Below are 20,020 nucleotides of genomic sequence, written 5' to 3' on the forward strand. Positions count from 1 at the left end.
CCACTGGGAGATATGCAAAACCATATCTTTTCAGACTGGTAAATGTAGTTTGTGTTCATTGTGACTAAAAACACAATATGGTGTGTCAAAACGTTTTATATAATTCATTGTGTTCTGCGCACTGGGTTTCTCGTTTTGAATAAGAGACACCATGCAGCTCTTCAAATTAAGCTGTACTTTGACCAAATGAATAATGTGACACAAACAAATATAAGTGTGATTTATAATGTAGCTATAATTATGTGTGTTATGATCCTTTATTACCACTTTTTATATGTCTATAGGCACTAGAGTACCTTCTGTGGGCAAGCATCAGTTTAGAGCTCTCCATCCCTCTGATGACTTCTGAGTACCTGTCATGGATTACCACGCTCTACTGTGCTGTCTGCCACTGTTACTATGACAACCATGCTGCGGTACAGGCAGAGGTGAAAGACACACGTCATCCTGACATCTACAAACACAACGTCATTGCTATGTCAATGGATAAGTTAAATACACCAACTGTCACTTGTTGTTGATCGGTTTTCTGTTCACCAGCCTGCCGGTATGGTGTTAAACTGCTATAGACAAGATTAGCACTATATAGTGAAGTTTTGCTTTGATGTTTATCTATCTGAGTTATCAAGATATCACTGTTCCAAACACAGGTTAAATAATGTATTCCACTTTTATGGACTTGTGTGGACATGATGAAGTCACATACAATACTGAATACTGAATTATTCTGAAAAGTCCTGCCAGATTAATTGTTTCGTTGTTTTTGGGTGTCTTCAAATGCTTTCAGGAATTCGCCAGGAGAGCCCTTGGAAAAATCAGTGAGCTGGCAAAGATGGAGGAGCAGAATGAAGTTCCGTCCACCAGAGAGACCCGGAGAGCTTACAAAGAAGCCTCTATCAAGGCAGGAGACTCTCATGGAAATATACTCTTCATACTGTTTGTTACTTTGCTAAAATGTTAGATAATAGAGCAGAGATCATAGACAATCCTTGGGGACAACTGCAGATGGCATTTCCACATTCCCTCTTTCTCAACTCATGCCTTATAATCATACAGTGCCACTGCATTCATAACATCTCTCAGCATGTTGGACAACAGTAATGGTACTAAATAAATAGCCTCCATTGTATGTATGAACACATGAATACATTACAAATGATTGCCTTCTGAGGATGTATGTATTTTTATTGTGACTTTCAGCTGGCTGCCATGATGTTCAAGCGGGCGGTGTTTGAGACTAGAAAGAGACACAAACTCGGGTTCAGAAACAAAACCAAAAGCACCCTGAAGGACATCCCCAATGTAATAATTATTATCGTTTAAAGATAATATTTTGTGTCAAAGACCGAACACATCTACTTGTTTCAAACCTTACTTTACCGGACTAAGTATATTATTATATACTGTATATTTCATATATATATATTTAGTTGGACTTTTTAGTTTCAATTACATTTACAAGATGTGTTTATTTCCCACCCGTTGCACACGTAGACCAAGCAGTCTATCCTAGAGATCTATGTTTCATTGCTGTACATCAGTATACCTCATAACAGGCTGTTTGCTGACGCGGTCAACTCATTTGTATTGAGTTAATATTACATATAATTTTAAACCTGTCTGTATCTATACTGTAGGGACCATGGCCTCGAACTACAACGGAGCGCATACTAATGGGGCTGTTTGACAGCAGCGCGGCACAGTTCTCGGGCATCTTGGAAGCACTTTGGGACAGCAACAGACGCCCACTGCATACAAGAGTTCCAGATGACCCAGAGTTGCAGGAGGTCATCCTGGAACTCCTATCTGCTGGCATTAGTATACTATCTGGTTAGTTATTGAAACACACATATTTTCGACAATTAAGAGAAAATAAAAGGATCTGAAAATGCTTTAAAATGCTTAAATTGCTGAGAAAAGTGCTTGTATGTTCCTGTGTTTGAAGGAGTCACGACAACTAATGAGTCTCTCAGTGCACTGTCACCAACATCCACTCTTATTGATTTAGCTATATCAGGTAAGCCACTGTCTTCTTTGTCCTTTTTTTTTTCTTCACTTAAAATCAACGTTTACAGCACTTTATTGTTGGCCCGAGTTGTTTGTTTTGTGCATTGGTTTGGAAATCTGTGTGAAGTAATTATATGTTTTGCCTTGACAGGCGAAAACCAAGTATCCATTATGTCTGCGGTGAGGTTCATTAAGCTGTTGTTTCAGTACAAGCAGCCAGATGCATACAGTGAACTTGCCAGAGGGATGCTGCAGGTTTTGTCTGTGAGTAGCAAACAAGCATCTACAGCATTTCTCCTAAGTCTTTTGTATTCTTGTGTTTTCAATTAGAGTTTTAGTGCATACTGTGTCTCTAAGTGATCTTGAGTGTCTCTTTGTGTCAGGGTGTTGAAGGTCAATCATTCAGGAGGGCAGAGCTGGAGCTTGCTTTACTTGAGAGTTACAACAGTCTGCTGTCTTCCCATAAGAGCTGTCATAAAGAGGACAACATGATTGATGGTATTGCTGAAATTATTTAAGCTGACACGCTTTGAGATGTTTTTCATTCTCATAACTTAGCACTTATTAGGTATTAATAAGGCATCCGACACTGGGCCTAAATTGCTTGATTACAAAATATCCAACTGTAACACCAGCAGTTATGTCTGCATTATGATGTGGTTATGTTGCTTGATGTCTCCAACAGACAAACACAAATCTGTGTTCTCAATGAGTGATGACTTCATTGTCCTGGTGGACTCCCTACACAAGTCAGTCTGTGGCTCAGCTCTTGTAAGTTTAAATGTTGTGTATGTGTTTGTGTTGATCTGCCGTGGATAAGTGTTCATATTAAAGTTTGAGGTACAGTTTAGAGTGTGTATATATTGTGTGTTTGTGTAGGAGGTGCAGCCAGACGGGGACCTGGTTTTGGACCTTGTGTTATTTCTGTGGGGTAAAGTGAAGGTGGTGATGCAGATGGATCAGATGCACCACAAAAAGATTTCACACTACCTTGAGAAGGTAGATGATCATGACAAGGTATGTATTTAAAAACCTAAGCACTACTGAAAAGTTTACTTTAATTAATAGCAATAACATTATTCTCAAATACAAAGCTGGTACTTTTATCCTCCATATTTAGATATTTAGAGTTCAGGACTGAGGGAACTGTAACATTCATTTGGCAAGGCTTATTCATTCATTAACTTTTATTACTTAAAACTTTAAAAGTATGTTTAATGTAGATGTACTACTTATTTTTGTTCATGTGTATGTGGTCTTATTTCTGATATGTTTGCAGTGGCTGTGTTGTCTGTCTGTGCTGTGTGAGGTGGCCCTTGTCTGTGACCTGGCAACTGTTGACTGCATAATGACGGGAGAGATGATCCACACATTGGCAATACTTCTAGAAAGTGCAGCAGAACCCAGTGATCAAACCCAAAGTCCCGGTGAGGAATTAGTTTCCTCAGTTTCAGTTTCAGTTTCAGTCTGTAGGACAGCTGAAAGTGTGTGTATTTTGTACTTGATCTTGTGGTGTTTTAACGAATATACATTATTATTATTCTCACATCTTCTGTCTTGCAGCTCGTGAAGTAGACGTTGATTGTGTGAAGCCAAGCTCTTTCTCTCTTCTTGAGGTGTGTGACAAATTACACATATAGGGGTTGATCTACTAAGATCCAAAATAAAGAGTGCTAAAATGAGTTAACATTAAAAAAAAATTACTTTTAGTTTGCGGGCGTTTTGCGTGTGATCAACTCAGAGTAACTGCGCAAATGCCAAAGGGTGCAAACATGCTGGAGGCAGTAGATTTAAATTAAGGTATCGCGTGTATAACTGGTTTCTGCGTTTGGACAGAGAGCAGAGTGACAGCAAGCACAAAGAAAAATTTGATGGAATGGAATTAGATGCGTGATTGGAAGAGAAAAACACACACATTGTTGAGCTACAGCAAAGAATCAAATAAATGTGATCCAAACCTTAAACAAACTGAAAAAAAACGTTATCTGATGTCTTTTATGTCTTCTCACCAGCCGTCTGTACACAACAGTTTAACACCTTCTTTTCAAACGTATTTAATATAGATGCAATCACAACGACCACAATTATTTTCAGGATTTGTAAATCACAGTGTGTGTGTGCCAAATTAACCTATTTGCATCTACTCCTCCCATATTTTGCACACTCAGGAAGAAACGCCTGATGTTGCATATTCATTATTGTAAATGTTCTAAATGGACACCGCGTGTTATTTGACACGCAATCGTCAGTGAGTTATCGTTAGTAAATCGTTAATGTTTTTTCGCGGGTGAAATCGCAAACATTTTGTAGATACCCCATAGTGCCAATTTGCAATATTCTGTCGCAAGTTTTTGAAAAATATGTTGTGCAATGTGTGTGCGCTTACAGAGTTCAGGCACAGATAAGCTTCAGAAGGTGTGTGAGGTGGTCAAGAGGGGTCTTGAAGCTCTGTCGAAGGGTGTAGTTACACCGTTTCCCCTAGATTGCTCAGCGATCACTGACTCTGCATTCATGCAGGTAGGTAGTACACCTGTCTAAACCTGTGTAAACCTATAAAAAAGATTGACAGATCTATTTTTGTGGTAGAAGATAGGAAGGCATCCACAAAGATAACATGGTAAGATTGATGGAATAATGTAGCTAAAACCCTGTTTCTTTTCATCATCTGATAGAAATTCAGCCCTATTCCTCCACCGAGTCCCTCCTCAAGTTCTTCGACTTCATCAGGAGAGACAAATGAAGAAGTGAACGAAATAAGGAAAAAGGAAAAAGAAGAAGCGGAAACTGAGGCAGAATCAGATATTAAAGGCTCCCGAAACACTCAGTACCTGCTGGCAACAGACCTTCATCTTGAGCTTCACATCATTCACCACAGGGCTTCCCTCAAGTTACTGCAGCTAAATGCAGGTCTGACTCACTGCCACATTGAAAAATGTCTTCATTTGTGATTTTCAAGAATGAATTAGCCTTTTGCTACATTTAGTTTGTACTTCATTTGTCTGATTTACAAACAGAAGTTGAAATCTCTGACAAAAAAATCATGATTAGTTAGTTTTAAATGTTTAAATTAGATTTAAAAATAATATTTATATCTGCCCAGGAATCACAAGTTATTGTAGATTGTAATGGTTCTACATATGGCGGTTGGTCCTGAGATTTTGTTGCATGTGTTTAGTTGCAGAGTCTGATCTGTTGGATCGGATCAAGAAGAACAAGGTGTCCAAAGCACTTTTCCTGATGGAGAAAGCCTTGCTGGTTTACAACAACACGGAGCCAAATAACAGCAACAAAACCAAGATTCTGCTAGAGGTTACACATGCTTTAACATTCAAACTTTATAGGACACACTGCTAAATATGAATGTAATATAGAATACCTGATACATTCAACACAATAATGTGTATGTTTATCTGGAAATGTGTACATGTATATTTGTGTGAAATGAGAAGCACAATAGTTGTGCTTTACTTTTAAATACAATATGATTGGACAATTAAAAGTACTTTAATACCTATACAGAGCCAAGGCTTGAAGCTGGGGTATATGATTTCTGATTGGTCAAAGTTAACATGAGCTGTACACTTTGACCAATCAGAGCGAGGCTCCGATTCTCTGTTGTTATTGGCTGTTGGGACTGTCCATTCACTTTGGCACAACTTTGTTGGTGTAGAGCGTGTCAGGGAGGGACCATAGGGGAGGGACCAAAGAGAACAGGTGGAGCGGTTGAGGTATTTGAATTTGAATCTCTATCCCAACTGCCATTTTCTCCCCAAATCCTCCACCCCAGCTTTAACTACAAAAATACCCAATTTTTGTTGTTGGTATCTCTAGTAATATCTCTGACTGAATGCATTTTAAACAGTAATACCAACTAACTAAGCAATTGTCATAATTTAAACCTTTTACCTTGGACCTCAATGGCACCTTTCATTTCTGTACTGACTCTTATAAGTAGCATATTTAATTTATGTATGTATTTGTTTGTTTCAGGACAATGCACATTAATGAACATGTACAGCAGTACACGTAAAAATGCCAAATTGTAGCCCGGGGGCTAATTTCCATCTGTAGTCCATTAGGCAGGTTGATGTGACAATAAAAATGACAAAGATATACAATAGAAACATTTTCTATACAAATACTGAGAAACAGAAAGAAAGAAAAGTAAAACAGGATCATTCATTAGTAGGATTAGTAGGTTAAACAAATACACAATTAATACATAACTAATAAGGTACAGCATACATTTAGAGGTGGTTGCACCTTTGGTTAGTTCTTAGCCATACCTTTACTTGGCTCTTAAAGGTGGCCAGAGTGGGACGTTCCCTTAAAGTTGGGGGTAGTGTGTTCCATAATGCACTACCTCTTATAGATAGTGCATTACTATTTACTGACGACTGGTAATTGAATTGAACTTTCATTAAGTGTAATGAATATTTTACAGTTTTTTGTCTGTGTGCTCGTGCAAGGAGGCCTCCACGCTGATAGAAAAAGCTGGGCTGGAGGAGAGAAAACTGTATATCTCCACCGTCTCCAAGTCTCCACCTGAAAATAAAGAAAAAAGGATGATGGAGCATGAAGAAAACCCTCCACCTACCCCTGTCCTCCTCTCACGCACGGACCACACCTTCACTTTTTCCCCAGCACCTTATAAATTGGACGAACAAGTGAGATTTTCTTCCAATTATGCGGTTAATTTACTAATCAAACAAGTAGTGAATAATCCAATGCAACTTCTATACTTAGTTTTCATCTTTCATCTTTATCTTTCTACTTTTGTTTCCAGGTGTTCTGGTACATGCTCTGCGGCCGTGCAGCTGAGGGCATTAACTGCAAAGTCCGCCTTGGAGACTGCAACCTGCCAGGAACTGGAAATATGGTACAATTGATCTCTTTCACAGAAGAGGGTCAGATCTAGTCAAATATATTTATCTACATTCTTTCTACCCATCTAATATGACAGATTATGTGCCCAAAATAGTGGGTCTGACTCACATATAGGCTGTATGGTCTGACTGTGTGTTTAAAGGTACCAGCAGTATTCGGTAAGTGCGTGCTGAAGGTGGAGGGGCTGGAGGCGAACCAGAAGTATGTGTTTGCTGTAGCAGCCTTCAACAGGGAGGGCAAGCTACTGGGCAACACTATCGGGGGTACAACATTCCCACTGCTGGCATCCATTCCGGTACCACTGCTCTCCACATGGGCTCACCTGGCACAGGTACAATCCAAACTATTGAAAACTAAAAATACTGTAAGTAGAAACTCATCATAAGCTTGGTTGATGTGCTTTTCCTAGTACAAACACATATGTCTGGACTGCCTTATTTGGGTGTTGGGGGAGATGTAGAGCCTTTGGGCACTACAAAGATTAACACAGACTCACACTTCATTGTTTGTTTTGACTAGTGCTAAACTGATTGACAGATTCATACTGATGCCCACAGAACCAAAGGTAAAGCAGGAGTATACTTGTAGCTTTTTCAACTCCTTCCACAGGTGGCCTTTCAAACAGGACAGTATGCCATAGCAAAAAGTGCTTGCATGGAGCTGTGGGGCCACTATACCTACTCCGACCCAGGGTCCCACAGCACAGAGGATCGGCTTGCCAAGACAGGGTGAGGAGGAAAACACATACGCATACCAAACCGTTCAAGGACATGAGTTTGCATTGTTTTGCATTTGCTTCTCTCCGATTTATTCTATCCCCAATTTCGTTGCACTTTGTGCAATGACAATAAAGAGATTCTGATTCTGATTCTGACCATGCTGAAGGCTGCGTGTCCAGACCCTGCAACGCTCCTCTCCCCACCTGTGTCAGTTGTTCCTCACTTCCATCTTCATTGAGACAGAGATCAACATTAGTCAGGGGTCACTATACTGTGACTCAATCACTGACAATGGACCATTTATCTGGGAACAGGTAATAATGACTTTAACTTATAAGAAGGAACAGTTTGTAAATTGTTAGAAGCATAAAAGTGTCAAGTTTGTGTCTATTTTTGCTTGTATGGATTTGAACAAAAATTATATATTTAAATTGTCAGGGACGTAAATAAATGATATATGTGTCTATGCAGGAAGCTAGGCTGGCAGAGTGCGAGCGAATGCTTGTGGCCATGGACCTTGCCATGTGGTTGAATGATGGTACTTCTGCTGTGCAAGCGGTAGTCAGCTGTTTTGGTCTCTTGACACCTCTAATCTTCCATCAGATCCCTTGCGACCCTTTGGTACAGGTATGAATAACCTCCTCCAATCAACTCATAACATTCTTTCCTACATCGGCAAACTTTACAATGAAATATAATATTAACTGTAAATCATTCTGACACATTCTGTGTTCTGATGTTCAGGTGCTCAGGAAGTGCTTGATAGTTTTGGAGGAGAATTCAGATCTTCTCAAGCAAAGGTGGACCGGATACACCTCAGAATCATTCATGCACATGATAGCCTGCATCACCTACTACCTGTCCAAGGTTTGTCTGCATGTGTATACTGTATGCACAGTTTATACTGTATGTGCATGCAGTGCACTCAATAGAAGTTTTAGTATTGTGTGTGAGAGCTGCATGCTTGAATCTACCATTACCTCTTAACTTTTGGAAATTTTTGCAAAATATGCTTCCAAAGCATACTGTGATGTTAAGTGCAATTATGTTTAAAAACAGGTATAATTCAATTAACATACTCTCTCTGTATTTTCACTTGTATGAACTGTATAACCACCTTTTATAGAACATTTAAAAGCATACATTTAGCATATTAACTTTCTTTCAATTGTTTTGACTGATAAGTGTACTGGAACTATTGTTGTTTTTGTCAACAAAATGTATGACTAAATATCGTCGTCAACTAACCTTTTTCACGTGACAGTGACGAGACTAGACGAAAATAGTCACAGATAATATTGACTAAGGGTGTATTCACACATGCTGTGTTTAGTTCGGTTGAAACGAACTCAGGTGCACTTCCACCTTCGGTGCGCATCTTTCAGACAGGTGTGAATACAGCAATCGCACTCGGGGGCGGACCAAACAAACGCTCCGAGACCCAGCTGAAGAGGTAGTCTCGATGCGCTTCAAAACGCACTCTGCTGCAGTTCGTTTGTGGTGTGAATTTGGCCGGACTCGATCCGACCCAATTGCAGGAAGCACTGCGCCTTTTCTTTCTTTTCTTTTTTAATAAATCGCCATCAGCTTCACATTATGGGAAAGTGTTGTTGTCGCCATTGTTAGGAAGATTAGTTGTGGTTTGACCGGGAGCCCCGAGCGAAAATATTACATTTGATAATGATGCGTGCGGATCAGCGATCAGATGGAGAGGAGCGTCTCCCGTAGCCTACAGTGCCAACAGGTTCACGCTGCGCTTTGCATGAAGTGTGTGTTTTTATTGTTCTTCCCAACGGGACCGTCAATACTGTCCCCGTGTCAGTTTGGTGCTGAACTGCGCCGAACTGACACCCAGCTGATACACAGCTTAATCAGCTGTGTTTCAGTTTGAGCCTATTCTTCACGCGAGTCGCGCGTCCAGCAGCAAAAATACAGTAAAGATTATGTTTCACATCGTAGGCTAGAAGCCACATAACGTGGCATTGTCATAGGGCTACATATTATAAACATATGAAACAACAATAATTAGATTTTTTTCTTCTTTATTTATAGGCTAGATGTAGGCATTTTTATTATTTTTAACTCCATATTATATCAATGATAAATTCGCAGTTTTTACTTCGTTCTTCCTGCTTCTCTCCACCCCAGAATGTCTGTCCAATGAATGAATGACCTTAGATCACGTGTGGTTTTGCTTCGTAATGCTGGTTCACTTGCAAAAGGGGCAATATGAAAGTGGACCACACCAAACAAAAAAATCCAAATTCTATTTGGTCTGGACCAAAGCAAGTGAACTAACGGACTTTCCATGTGTGAATACACCCTAAGAGAAGACTAAAAAGCTCAAGACATTTAGTCGACTGAAACTTGACTAGACTTAAAAGAGTTTAAACGTGACTAAGACAAATAAAAACTCAAATTAAAGTTTGACAAAAAGACTAGACTAAAACTAAAATTAAAACAGGCCGCCAAAAACAACACTACTCCTGTGTTCCCTGCTCTCCTGATACATGCAAAGTCATGTTGAAAAAGTATTCCTTGTTTTCTGAACGAGTAGTAGCCCTGTTTGTGGACGTCTATCCATCAAAACTATGACGTAGGTCCTTAGCAACGGTCATTATACCCCTGTTATTGTAGCTCTAGCATTCAAGCACATTGTTTCTCTTAATTAAACTTGAATGTAATGTACATTTTTTTCTGGCATTGTCATTTGAAGCTATTTTATTTAGGCCTATTTATTTTATATAAATGTACGTCATTAGACAGGAGATTTTGAAACACAAAGAGAAGCTGTCCGAGCTCCACCAGACTGCTGTTCAGGTTGAGGAATCCGGCATTCTTACATGTTTGGTAGCTCAAATAAATATGATGTAAATTCAATCAGAGCGTCTTCCGTGTCTGGTATTGCATGTATTCTTGAGTCTATAAGGTAACAATAATATAATAAGATAAGATAACCTTGTTTGACTTGTGAAATGGGGGACTTAAAGAACATTTTGATTTTGGCTGTACTATACTAGGTAATTGTACTATATTAACTGGGTATAATTGCATTACTAAAAAGACTAAAATACAAAAGTCATTGACTAAGACTAGACTTAAATGTCATCAGCTTTTGTTGACTAAGACTAGACGAAAATAGTCCCAGATCATTCTGACTAAGAGCAGACTAAAAAGCTCAAGACTTTTAGTCAACTGAAACTTGACTAGACTAAAAAGAGTTTAAACGTGACTAAGACTAATAAAAACTAAAATGACAATTTGACACAAAGACTAGACTAAAACTAAACTTAAAACAGGCCGCCAAAAACAAAAAAACAAAAAAACCATAGTTCCAGTCTGGAACTATGATTTTTTTTGTTTTTTTGTTTTTACATAGCCTATTTAATATTGAGCATGAGCTCATGCACTTATTCACAGTGACTTACAATTCCAATACATCCCAAATCATAACCAATCAGGAGCCTTCCATAAAACCATTTCTCATCCTCAATTTTTTCCTGACCAGGCCTTACGTGTGCTCAGGGAGCATCAGATGGCTTCTGTGGTGATGGACTGTGGTCGCAGGCTACTCCAAGAGGTTTATGAGGTATCAGGAACAGTGGAAATGTATTTGAAAGATTCGTCCTCACCGTTAGAGCTATGCTGCATCATGAGCAAAAGACAAATATATTTTTAGTCATGTTTTGATATTATATAATTTTGAATATTCACCAACTGAAGAATGTTTTTCTTTAACATGCAAGTGTTTGTGTAGTCCAAGACAGATCATGCTACAGTCAAGGGTGAACGGAAGCCAAATCTTCAGCTTAAGGCACTGAATTGCCAGAACAAGAAGGAAATCATAACTGAAGTTCTCACGGCAGACAATGGTAACACAGAAACACAAACACACACACACACAAATTTACACCAGACTTTGATTGTTTGATTATTTAAAGAATATGTTGAAAATAAGATGGTGTGTATGGCAAGAAGTTTGTTATTCAATTTATAGCCATGTTTTTTGAAAATATGCAAGGATGGCTTTTATTTCAAAATGTTTAGGCAACAGCAATACACAACCAATGAAACTAGTCATTAGTAGTACAAGTTAGCAAGTATAATCTTTTATAATGTTCTTGTGGGTACGCCTCAGGATCACCAGAGCTGTCATATTGCACATCTATTTAGAAAGACTACATTTAAAATCATAAAAATGTACACTCAGCTGTTTTTTTCTCAGCTCCACATTGTATACTGTCTTTTCTCTACAGAGATTTCACGCCCACTGACTTGCACTGATGATCCAACCATATTGTATGATCTGATCTTCAACAACACATTAAAGGATGCCTATCAAGAGGGTAAGTGACACTTGAAATGTCACACTTAAAAATGTAAAACCTAGAATAAATAATAATACTTTTGTATTTACACCTGTGTTTTTGTGTGTGTGTTCTTGATAGTGATGAAGCAGAGACGCAAGCCATATTTTATTGAGTTTGCGGCACTACTTCTCCAGAGAACCATGGAAGAAGGCCACCCAGACCTTGTGTTAAAGTGGGGACAAAGCATAATGGAATTTCTTTCAAGGTGCTCTTCTACTATGTATCCCCTTGATTAATTGAAATTGTAAAAGTAAAGATTCAGCTTTAATTTAATTCCTCAGCAACACACCTGCCAAGTGTGACGTAGATCACATGAACAGTTAGCGGAAAATCTGGCGACAGACTGACCCAGACAAACAGAAAAACACACATACACACAGAGACTTATTTTTTTTATAATTTTATTGTAGCAGGTTTGCCTAAAGCGATAAAGGCCTCACTCAATGTGAATGTTGCTCTCTTTGTCAGGCGTGATGAAGTGATAGGACTGCCCACAAAATGTTTGGAGGGAAATGGTCAAAGTAAAAAGAGAATAGGCGTTCAGGCTTCGAAAGGAAATGAACCACCCCAGGTGAAAAAACAAATATGCACACAAAATTACATTACATTACATACACACAAATACCTAACATGTATACGTATGTACACAAGTACATTGATTATCCTGCTACAACTGAATGATTTAATCGTCAAATATTTGAGCTGCTTGTTTCTCTGTCTTATGAATGATGAAGTAGAAGTCAAATAAAAGTATGTTATGCTTTTTGAAGCAGATCAGGCAGATCAACACACCTCATGATGATGCAAGAAAGAAACTAAAGCAGAAAATGCCCCAGAGCATGCCTCAGAGAGTGCGAAATAACAGGTACTGTGTGCTGGGGATGTCTGTATTTTTGTGTGTGTAATTATATGCATGGGTTCACAGTACCACATGTTTACTGTACTTTTATCTGTGTTTGTGTAGGGAGACGCAGGCTGTGGAGAACCTGCTGAGCCACAAGAAGCAGCTTCAGCTGAGGAACGTCTGCTGTGAGGAGAGAGTGTGGAAGTCTCACCTCAACTACAGCATCGCTAAAGCCCATTTAGCGCTGATTTACCAGGGCCTGGATCAGCTGAATGGGGGAGCCTTGCAGTACAGGTTTACTCAAAAGATACCAGCTGCCTTACACCTTTTCTGTGTTTTTCCTGGGAACTATTGATCGGCTTCATTAGTTACATTAACTGGCCTAAGGGTTTACTTACTACAATTACATGTCAACACAGAGACAAATGTTGATTACCCATAAGCAGGATTGCATCGCTTTAGTTTTGGAATATATTAAATGGACTTTTAGTTTTTGAAGTCTTTAGTATTTTTATGCTCATTGGTTTTGAATTAGAAATTATTCTACATACACATTTTCGTGTGTATCTGCTTTATTTTAGGTACAGCCAGGTTAATCCCTTGTGTTTCTCTCTGGCCTACTCTGGTGTCCTGGTGCGAAAGACCTCACAGCGAGTGCCATCTTCTAAACGTGAGCTTGTCACAGACAGACACACCTCTCACTCCGTTGTAAGGGATTATGTGCCTCCACAAAAAGACAGAAGAAAAAAGGAGGGTGAGGAAAAAAGCACAAGCTCTGAAAATTTTGAAATATCCCCTGGCCTTTGTTTTATCCCTGTCTCAACCTTTTCTTCCAGCAGTCAGAGTTGTTGACTCTGCCACCGATGACAGTTGTGAGGAGGGAGAGGACTCGTTTCAGACTGTGGATCAACAGATAGAGACGCACAGACACACTGCTGCCTTGCTACTGGACTCACTTAACAAAGCTGCTCTACATCTCCAAAAGGCCATGGTATTGTACACATACAAAGACATGCACTCACACAAAGTGTACAGGTTAAATCCAGGCTTCACTAACTTTGTGTATTATTATATGAAAACCATAAATTTTTCTAAACCTTTTCACAGTGTTTGTATTCTGTTGTCCATTCACATACTGCACATTATGTAGCGTAGGTACTTTTGATTTTACTTGAATAATTTTTGTGATCTTTATTGTATTTTATGTATCTATTTTTTATATTGTCCAGGTGTTAGCCCATCGTGGCAGCCACTGGACCACTCTGCAGTGTGTGTGTCAGACAGTGTGGGACCACTGCTCCAGAATCACTTTCCTAGTACAGAGAGCTGCTCAGCTTGATCTTCCCACCTCCATCACAGCAGAACAGCTGAACACAACCTTCACGCCGCTTCTAGTGCTGGCTACTGACTTAATCATGGACATGCTGAACAGAGAAGGGGTGAGTGCCACACATAGTTTGCTTGTTTAAAACATTCACACATAAATATATTTTTTTTTTAAATCATAAAATACAAATATGTTTGCTATGGTCGCTAAAGTTTTCTTCACAGAGATTACACGATGTAACAGTCCTGTTTGTGACTTTCATCATTATCTTCATCTGTGTCCCTACTAGCTGTGGAATTTATATGACAGCGACTTGACTGAGGAGGAACTCGAGTCCAGTCTCCACTTCTCAGTTCCGCTGGATGACAGCACCCAAGTGGACCTGCGCTGGGTCTGCACTTTGGTGTTGCACACTCTTGAGCGTCTCCATGACAGCGGCAAATGGGAAAGCTTGGCCCACTTTGCCTTAGTTTTCAACTCATACACAAGGTGAATATGACACATTTCTTTCAAAAAAGAGGTAGCATTCAAGAGAGACTGGGGACTGGGGAGGTAATATTAGGAGTGTTTTGAGTGGAGCTTGTACATTTAAGGGCTTGTAAGACCATAAAAACACAGCATACACTATCGTAAAATATAAATATAAATCATATTTTTCATGACTTGATTGACATGTAATTTCATGACTTGATTGTGCATGTGTGTGTGTGTGTGTGTGTGTGTGTGTGTGTGTGTCTGTGTGTGTGTGTGTGTGTGTGTGTGTGTGTGTGCTTGCGCATCTGTCTTTCCATACCTAGGGATCGCTATGCCTTGATCGTAACTCCTCTACTAGTCCATGCTCAGAGAAGGCTGCTTGAAAGGATTAGTTCCGTTGGCGGACCTGCTGTCCCACAACCACACCATGTGAAGACACAGAAAACTGGCAAAGAGGTAGCACATATCCACACATTCTATATACTTATATATGATACTATAACAAAGTATAACATGTAAAAGCAGGCCTAACAAACTGTGTTATAAAACACTCTGGGTATGACAACTGTTTATAATATCTTGAGAAACGTATTCACATTATGTTTTTCACCCCACCAAAACTGTAATAATTGCTTAATTTTATGCATTTCTTTGGCGTATGCAGTGTGTGTATTGTATGTGTACAATATATATGTGGTGCTTATATTTCAGGTAAATTACCAAAGCTATGCAGGCTCCCAGCTGCTCAGCGGATGGACCCCTCACACTGCACAGCAACCGTCCGTTCTCCAAAAAACAGCAGTCAAAAAATCCACTCATCGAGACGCAGTTGAACTTAAAGGTTCAAACAGCCAGCCTCTTGTCATGTCAAATTATTTCAATACATTTTTGTATGCGGTAGTCATTTAAATGATCCAAATACAAAAAATAAATGGTGTAACGGAGAGATACTGTAATGAATTTCAAGATTACAAAATGTTACTCAGCGAAGAAAGTACAAAGATCAAACTTGTTCGGTCAGTTTGTGTCTGATGTTTTCATGCATAAATGTTGTGTGCCTAAGGTGCAGAGAAGAAGCACTCCCTCTCCCTTGTGTGCGTTCCTCTGGATGTAGAAGACACGCTGCGCTGTTACTGTCAAGCTCTTGAGAGAAGACCACATTGTCTTCAGTTCTTCCAGCATAGTCGCTCATTGCTGACACTGCTTCTGGCATACACACAGCCCTGTGAGTTCTGTGCTGATTGAGTAGACACACACACACACACACACACACACACACACACACACACACACACACACACACACACACACACACACACACACACACACACACACACACACACACACACACACTCAACTGTTTGTCTCTCTCATTGTTGGCCATGCTCTATCTCTCTCCAGGCTTTACAGCACAGCTGCAGCACAGTCAGAGCAGAGGTCTCAGCCTTTCTGCAAGCCTGGTCAATTTCTGTCCTGTAGTTATACACACTCCAAACAGCCAACCCTGCGACCTGACGGAGGAGGATTACAGTACTCCAAATGCTCTCTACAGCCTCCCTATCAGCCATGACCACATGCCGACGGTTACTGCTGCATACTCCACATCCATTAGTAAGATCACACAAATACATACCCAGAAATGATTCAATAGCACAGTTTTTATAAACAAGGCAAGAACTGAGTAGTTGTAAATACGTCGGACACTGAGTGACATGGGTTATACAGAGTACCAGTCAACTGAATGACAAGATAATAGAGTGGACTATCTGGATGAAGTATGTGTTAGGCTGTCAGGATCCCAAATCTCTTACTTTCCTTCCCATCTCCTTTCACCTTTTCCTCAGAGTATCTCCAGGCCAACGGTCATTACTCCCTCAGAGTTCTGGCACTGCATGAAATGGGAAACCTACAGTTCTACAATGGAAACACACGGTAAGCATCTGTTGGCTGAGTGTGTGTTTGTGTTGAAGAAAGCAACCTTTTATTGTATGCATTTACCTGCAATTAAGTCTGTTGAGGTTTTCCTGATTTTCCTTACAATCTTATAATAATTTCATCCTTGCTTGTGTTTTATCTCCAGGGCAGCACACTCTTACTGGAGTAAAGCTGTAGATTGTGCCTTGCAGATCTCAGGCACTGTAGAGAAATGGGACGGTGTGTCCCTTGTGGGCGGTTCCCTGCAACAAACCCTAAAACAGGCTGGCATTTGGGGATGTCTACAGGCGGCTGGGCTCACTGCTAAGATTGCGCAGTAGGTTTCAGTGAGGTTTATCATAGATTTGATGTGTTTTTCTCCATGTGCGTTGCAAGGATTTGCCTTTAAAACCTCTTGAGAGATGTGTTTTGATCCACAGGTATATCTTAACTTCTGATATCAGCCAGCGGACCAAGTGCTGTCTCCTGTCAGCTCACCTCTTTAAGGTAGTAATTCCAGTCCAGTCAATGTTAATAATTAAAAAGTTTTTAATTTGTGTTGCTGAATGCGGGGAAATAATGACGATATGGGTTCCTGTTCTCATGACTGTACACTGTGTGTTCTATTGTGTGTGTGTTTGCTTGCAATCACTCTGACATGATGCTTGTTTGCATCACCCACTTCCCTAGTGTGTGCTATGTTGCTCCCTGGCTCAGCCTGAGGCCGACCTCCAGTATGCGTATCACAGCATCAGCGATGAGCTTCTCCCTGGAGTTGACCTTTTCTCGGAACCCCACAGGGTTCACCTCGGCACCACTGTAACAGGGCTTAACTTTATTAGTCAATGGCTTTTCAGCACCGGCTACTATATCACGGTACACACATGAACACTGTCTAATGTCCTCATTTTGAACTGCAATACTCACCATAAATAATTACTAATAAATCCTGTTTGTAATTTCAGTTACTGCCCGTACTTGCCCTTTACATACATTTAGTTGGGATTGTGTGCAGAGATTTGCATCGCACTGTTGAGGGCAAAATACTTAAGGTGAGCTTTTTTGTGTTTTTTTACATGAAAATGTGATAGTTTTTCCTTTCACTGTCCTTCCAGAGTATTTAGTCTGTGTTTTCTACAGATACGTTCCCTTACCGAACTGTGTCTGTTCACTGAAGCTGTGAAGGAAACAGTTCAGCTCACGCAAGGAACAGGGATTCTTCTGCCTTATGGACACTACATGGCAAACGACAATTTCCAAGTATGAAAACACAATTGTTCACATTTAGCCTTTTTTTCTCTTCGTTTGTGTAAACTGGTATTGTTAAAATATTGCATCTAAGTTTTGTTGACATGGACTTTCAGTTAAGTTTTAACTTGTAATCTTGTATTTATTATACTGTAAATATTTAATGGAATTTGTGACTAATAAATCTAACTTAAACACTAGTAGGAGACAGTCGGCTTTGAACAATGGCTTCTCCTTTATTCGATGTTATAAAGTGTGCTTATTGTGCAGCCTGTGAAGACATTCTACAGCAACAGGTCTCTCCTGGACAATGCTGAGGTACTATATATTAACGATTTTTTTTTGTCTCAGAAAATAATATTTGGGGGTGGGGGCTTTTTATCAGAATAATTTTATCTTACATTGCTTGTGTTTAGGCTTTGGAAGAACTTGTGAACTGTGACATTACTCCAGAGGTCCGCACGCTGTATGGATCCACATTGTGCCTCCGATTCAACCTTGCTCGCATTAAACTAGTCCTGGCGCTCAGTAACACCGTACATGGCCCTCCTATTCCAGGTCTGTCAGCAATTCACTTCCTTTTGTTTTTGTGTTAATTCTTTGGATCGGGTTACATTCCTCATTAGAGTGTATTCAAACAAAGACTCACTGTGCATCAAATAGATTTATAAGTGGAAATGTTTTTCAGATTCTGTTGAAGGAGAAGCTTGTGCCAGCCAGAGTTGTTTGCTGAACTCAAAACTTTACACTGAGGGCTCCTGTCTAGAGACAGAAGAGACAAAAGTGCTTAATCTTGATACAGAGAACGAGAAGCTCACTCCTGGAAGAATTAAGGTAATCAACAATTCTTCAGGTGCTTCCTACTTACTGTAATTTCTTCCTGGCACCTTACCGTGAATATGGAGTAACTTTTTTTCTTCTTTGTGTCAACTTGTCCATATGTGTCATCTCCTTTGTTGTAGTTTCTGTTGTTAGAAGGAACATCCTCCTTGTTGCACTGCATTTCACTGTGGCTCAAATCTCAGTCATGTAGCGAAATGGAGAACCTGGAACTGGCAATAGAGTTCAATCTTCTAAAGGCTAACCTATACCTGCAGCAAGGACATGCTGCCCTCAGGTACTCGAGAATTATGCAGGTGCACTGTGCTTTTTCACATGTTTATCTTTGTATATCCTTAATAACCTTCCAATTTACCATTCTCCTTCAGTTCTGAGATGGCAATGACATCGTTGGTGTTGCTGCAAACGTCTCCTGTAATCGTGAGAGGATCCATACATGGCTCTTTGAAACCGGCATCTGAACTCCCACATGCCAGGACTGGATGTGAACGGGTAGCATGTTCATATAAACTAGTGCATTACCCGTCCAAAAAACTTCAAAAGCAATCAATGATGCACACCTTCTTGCCGTGCGCAAGCAATATCCGGAAGCTCAGGCCGATCTGACTAAAACTCAGAGAGATATGCGAGTCACAGACACACACACAGACAGACAGACGTTTCTTGCTTTATAGATAGATAGATAGCTATATGATTTTTTGAAAAAAACTCAAGCATTTTATACCCTTACCAGTTTACACACAACATTACAACCACCAGCTGAGTTGAGTGAGAAAACAATGCATTGATTTTGAAAGATGTGATCACTTAATGCATTATGTGTCAAAGCAGTTATCCACGGTTAAATCCACTTTGACTGCTGTTGTACTAAAATTAACCCACCCTGTGAACTTCACATAACCACATTTGGGCAGTCCAATGGTGAATGATTGTACATTTTTGTAAGTACGCATTTCTCTATATAGGCTATGTTCTGTCTGCAGGTTACTACAGATTGCAGTGTGTCAAACACCTTGCGTGGAGAGTGCCCCAGAGAAGTTGAGGCCAGTGAAAGAATTGGAATTCCTCTGTGGCTACGTTGCCGTCTGGCTTTGGTCCACAGTTTGGCTGCAAACGTCCCTGGAACAGCTTTCAAAGGATTACAAATGTCAAAACTAATTGGTATTTTTCCCTCCTACAGAAAGTATTACTAATAGGGCTTTCACACTGACACGGTTCTGGTGCTGGCTCTGGCTCTGGTTCCATTCTGGCATCTAAGAACCTTGGTGCTTTTTTGTGAACCAGCCTGCTTTCGTTAGCCTGGCTCCGCCCGCCTACCTACTTCTGCTCAATTTTCATTTCACTTCAGTGGTCAGTCTGGGGTTGGGGCGTATTAGTGGGATCCTGCTCA

At 40.0% G+C, this 20,020-nt stretch overlaps 1 protein-coding gene across 1 annotated transcript in view; it reads left to right on the plus strand.

Moving 5' to 3' along the window:
• Positions 1–20,020, plus strand: part of cfap54 (cilia and flagella associated 54) — a 55,368-nt gene that overhangs the window by 603 nt on the left and 34,745 nt on the right. The window contains exons 4-49 of the mRNA XM_080041445.1: positions 285–428; positions 788–901; positions 1,201–1,302; positions 1,638–1,830; positions 1,946–2,017; positions 2,159–2,271; positions 2,391–2,505; positions 2,693–2,778; positions 2,887–3,024; positions 3,287–3,413; positions 3,571–3,623; positions 4,396–4,524; positions 4,680–4,914; positions 5,183–5,316; positions 6,477–6,674; positions 6,794–6,886; positions 7,037–7,225; positions 7,504–7,622; positions 7,780–7,927; positions 8,085–8,240; positions 8,358–8,480; positions 11,122–11,202; positions 11,371–11,485; positions 11,870–11,959; positions 12,062–12,188; positions 12,948–13,115; positions 13,409–13,497; positions 13,664–13,818; positions 14,057–14,266; positions 14,444–14,643; positions 14,952–15,084; positions 15,340–15,469; positions 15,692–15,853; positions 16,030–16,239; positions 16,473–16,560; positions 16,709–16,879; positions 16,983–17,049; positions 17,233–17,418; positions 17,508–17,594; positions 17,683–17,802; positions 18,061–18,108; positions 18,207–18,348; positions 18,479–18,624; positions 18,753–18,907; positions 18,999–19,122; positions 19,614–19,791. Of these exons, the coding sequence (XP_079897571.1) occupies positions 285–428; positions 788–901; positions 1,201–1,302; positions 1,638–1,830; positions 1,946–2,017; positions 2,159–2,271; positions 2,391–2,505; positions 2,693–2,778; positions 2,887–3,024; positions 3,287–3,413; positions 3,571–3,623; positions 4,396–4,524; positions 4,680–4,914; positions 5,183–5,316; positions 6,477–6,674; positions 6,794–6,886; positions 7,037–7,225; positions 7,504–7,622; positions 7,780–7,927; positions 8,085–8,240; positions 8,358–8,480; positions 11,122–11,202; positions 11,371–11,485; positions 11,870–11,959; positions 12,062–12,188; positions 12,948–13,115; positions 13,409–13,497; positions 13,664–13,818; positions 14,057–14,266; positions 14,444–14,643; positions 14,952–15,084; positions 15,340–15,469; positions 15,692–15,853; positions 16,030–16,239; positions 16,473–16,560; positions 16,709–16,879; positions 16,983–17,049; positions 17,233–17,418; positions 17,508–17,594; positions 17,683–17,802; positions 18,061–18,108; positions 18,207–18,348; positions 18,479–18,624; positions 18,753–18,907; positions 18,999–19,122; positions 19,614–19,791 (6,163 nt within the window). The remainder of the gene's footprint in view (positions 1–284; positions 429–787; positions 902–1,200; positions 1,303–1,637; positions 1,831–1,945; positions 2,018–2,158; positions 2,272–2,390; positions 2,506–2,692; positions 2,779–2,886; positions 3,025–3,286; positions 3,414–3,570; positions 3,624–4,395; positions 4,525–4,679; positions 4,915–5,182; positions 5,317–6,476; positions 6,675–6,793; positions 6,887–7,036; positions 7,226–7,503; positions 7,623–7,779; positions 7,928–8,084; positions 8,241–8,357; positions 8,481–11,121; positions 11,203–11,370; positions 11,486–11,869; positions 11,960–12,061; positions 12,189–12,947; positions 13,116–13,408; positions 13,498–13,663; positions 13,819–14,056; positions 14,267–14,443; positions 14,644–14,951; positions 15,085–15,339; positions 15,470–15,691; positions 15,854–16,029; positions 16,240–16,472; positions 16,561–16,708; positions 16,880–16,982; positions 17,050–17,232; positions 17,419–17,507; positions 17,595–17,682; positions 17,803–18,060; positions 18,109–18,206; positions 18,349–18,478; positions 18,625–18,752; positions 18,908–18,998; positions 19,123–19,613; positions 19,792–20,020) is intronic.

The sequence above is a fragment of the Ammodytes marinus genome, assembly GCF_949987685.1.
Source record: "Ammodytes marinus genome assembly, chromosome: 14".
NCBI lineage: Eukaryota > Metazoa > Chordata > Actinopteri > Uranoscopiformes > Ammodytidae > Ammodytes > Ammodytes marinus.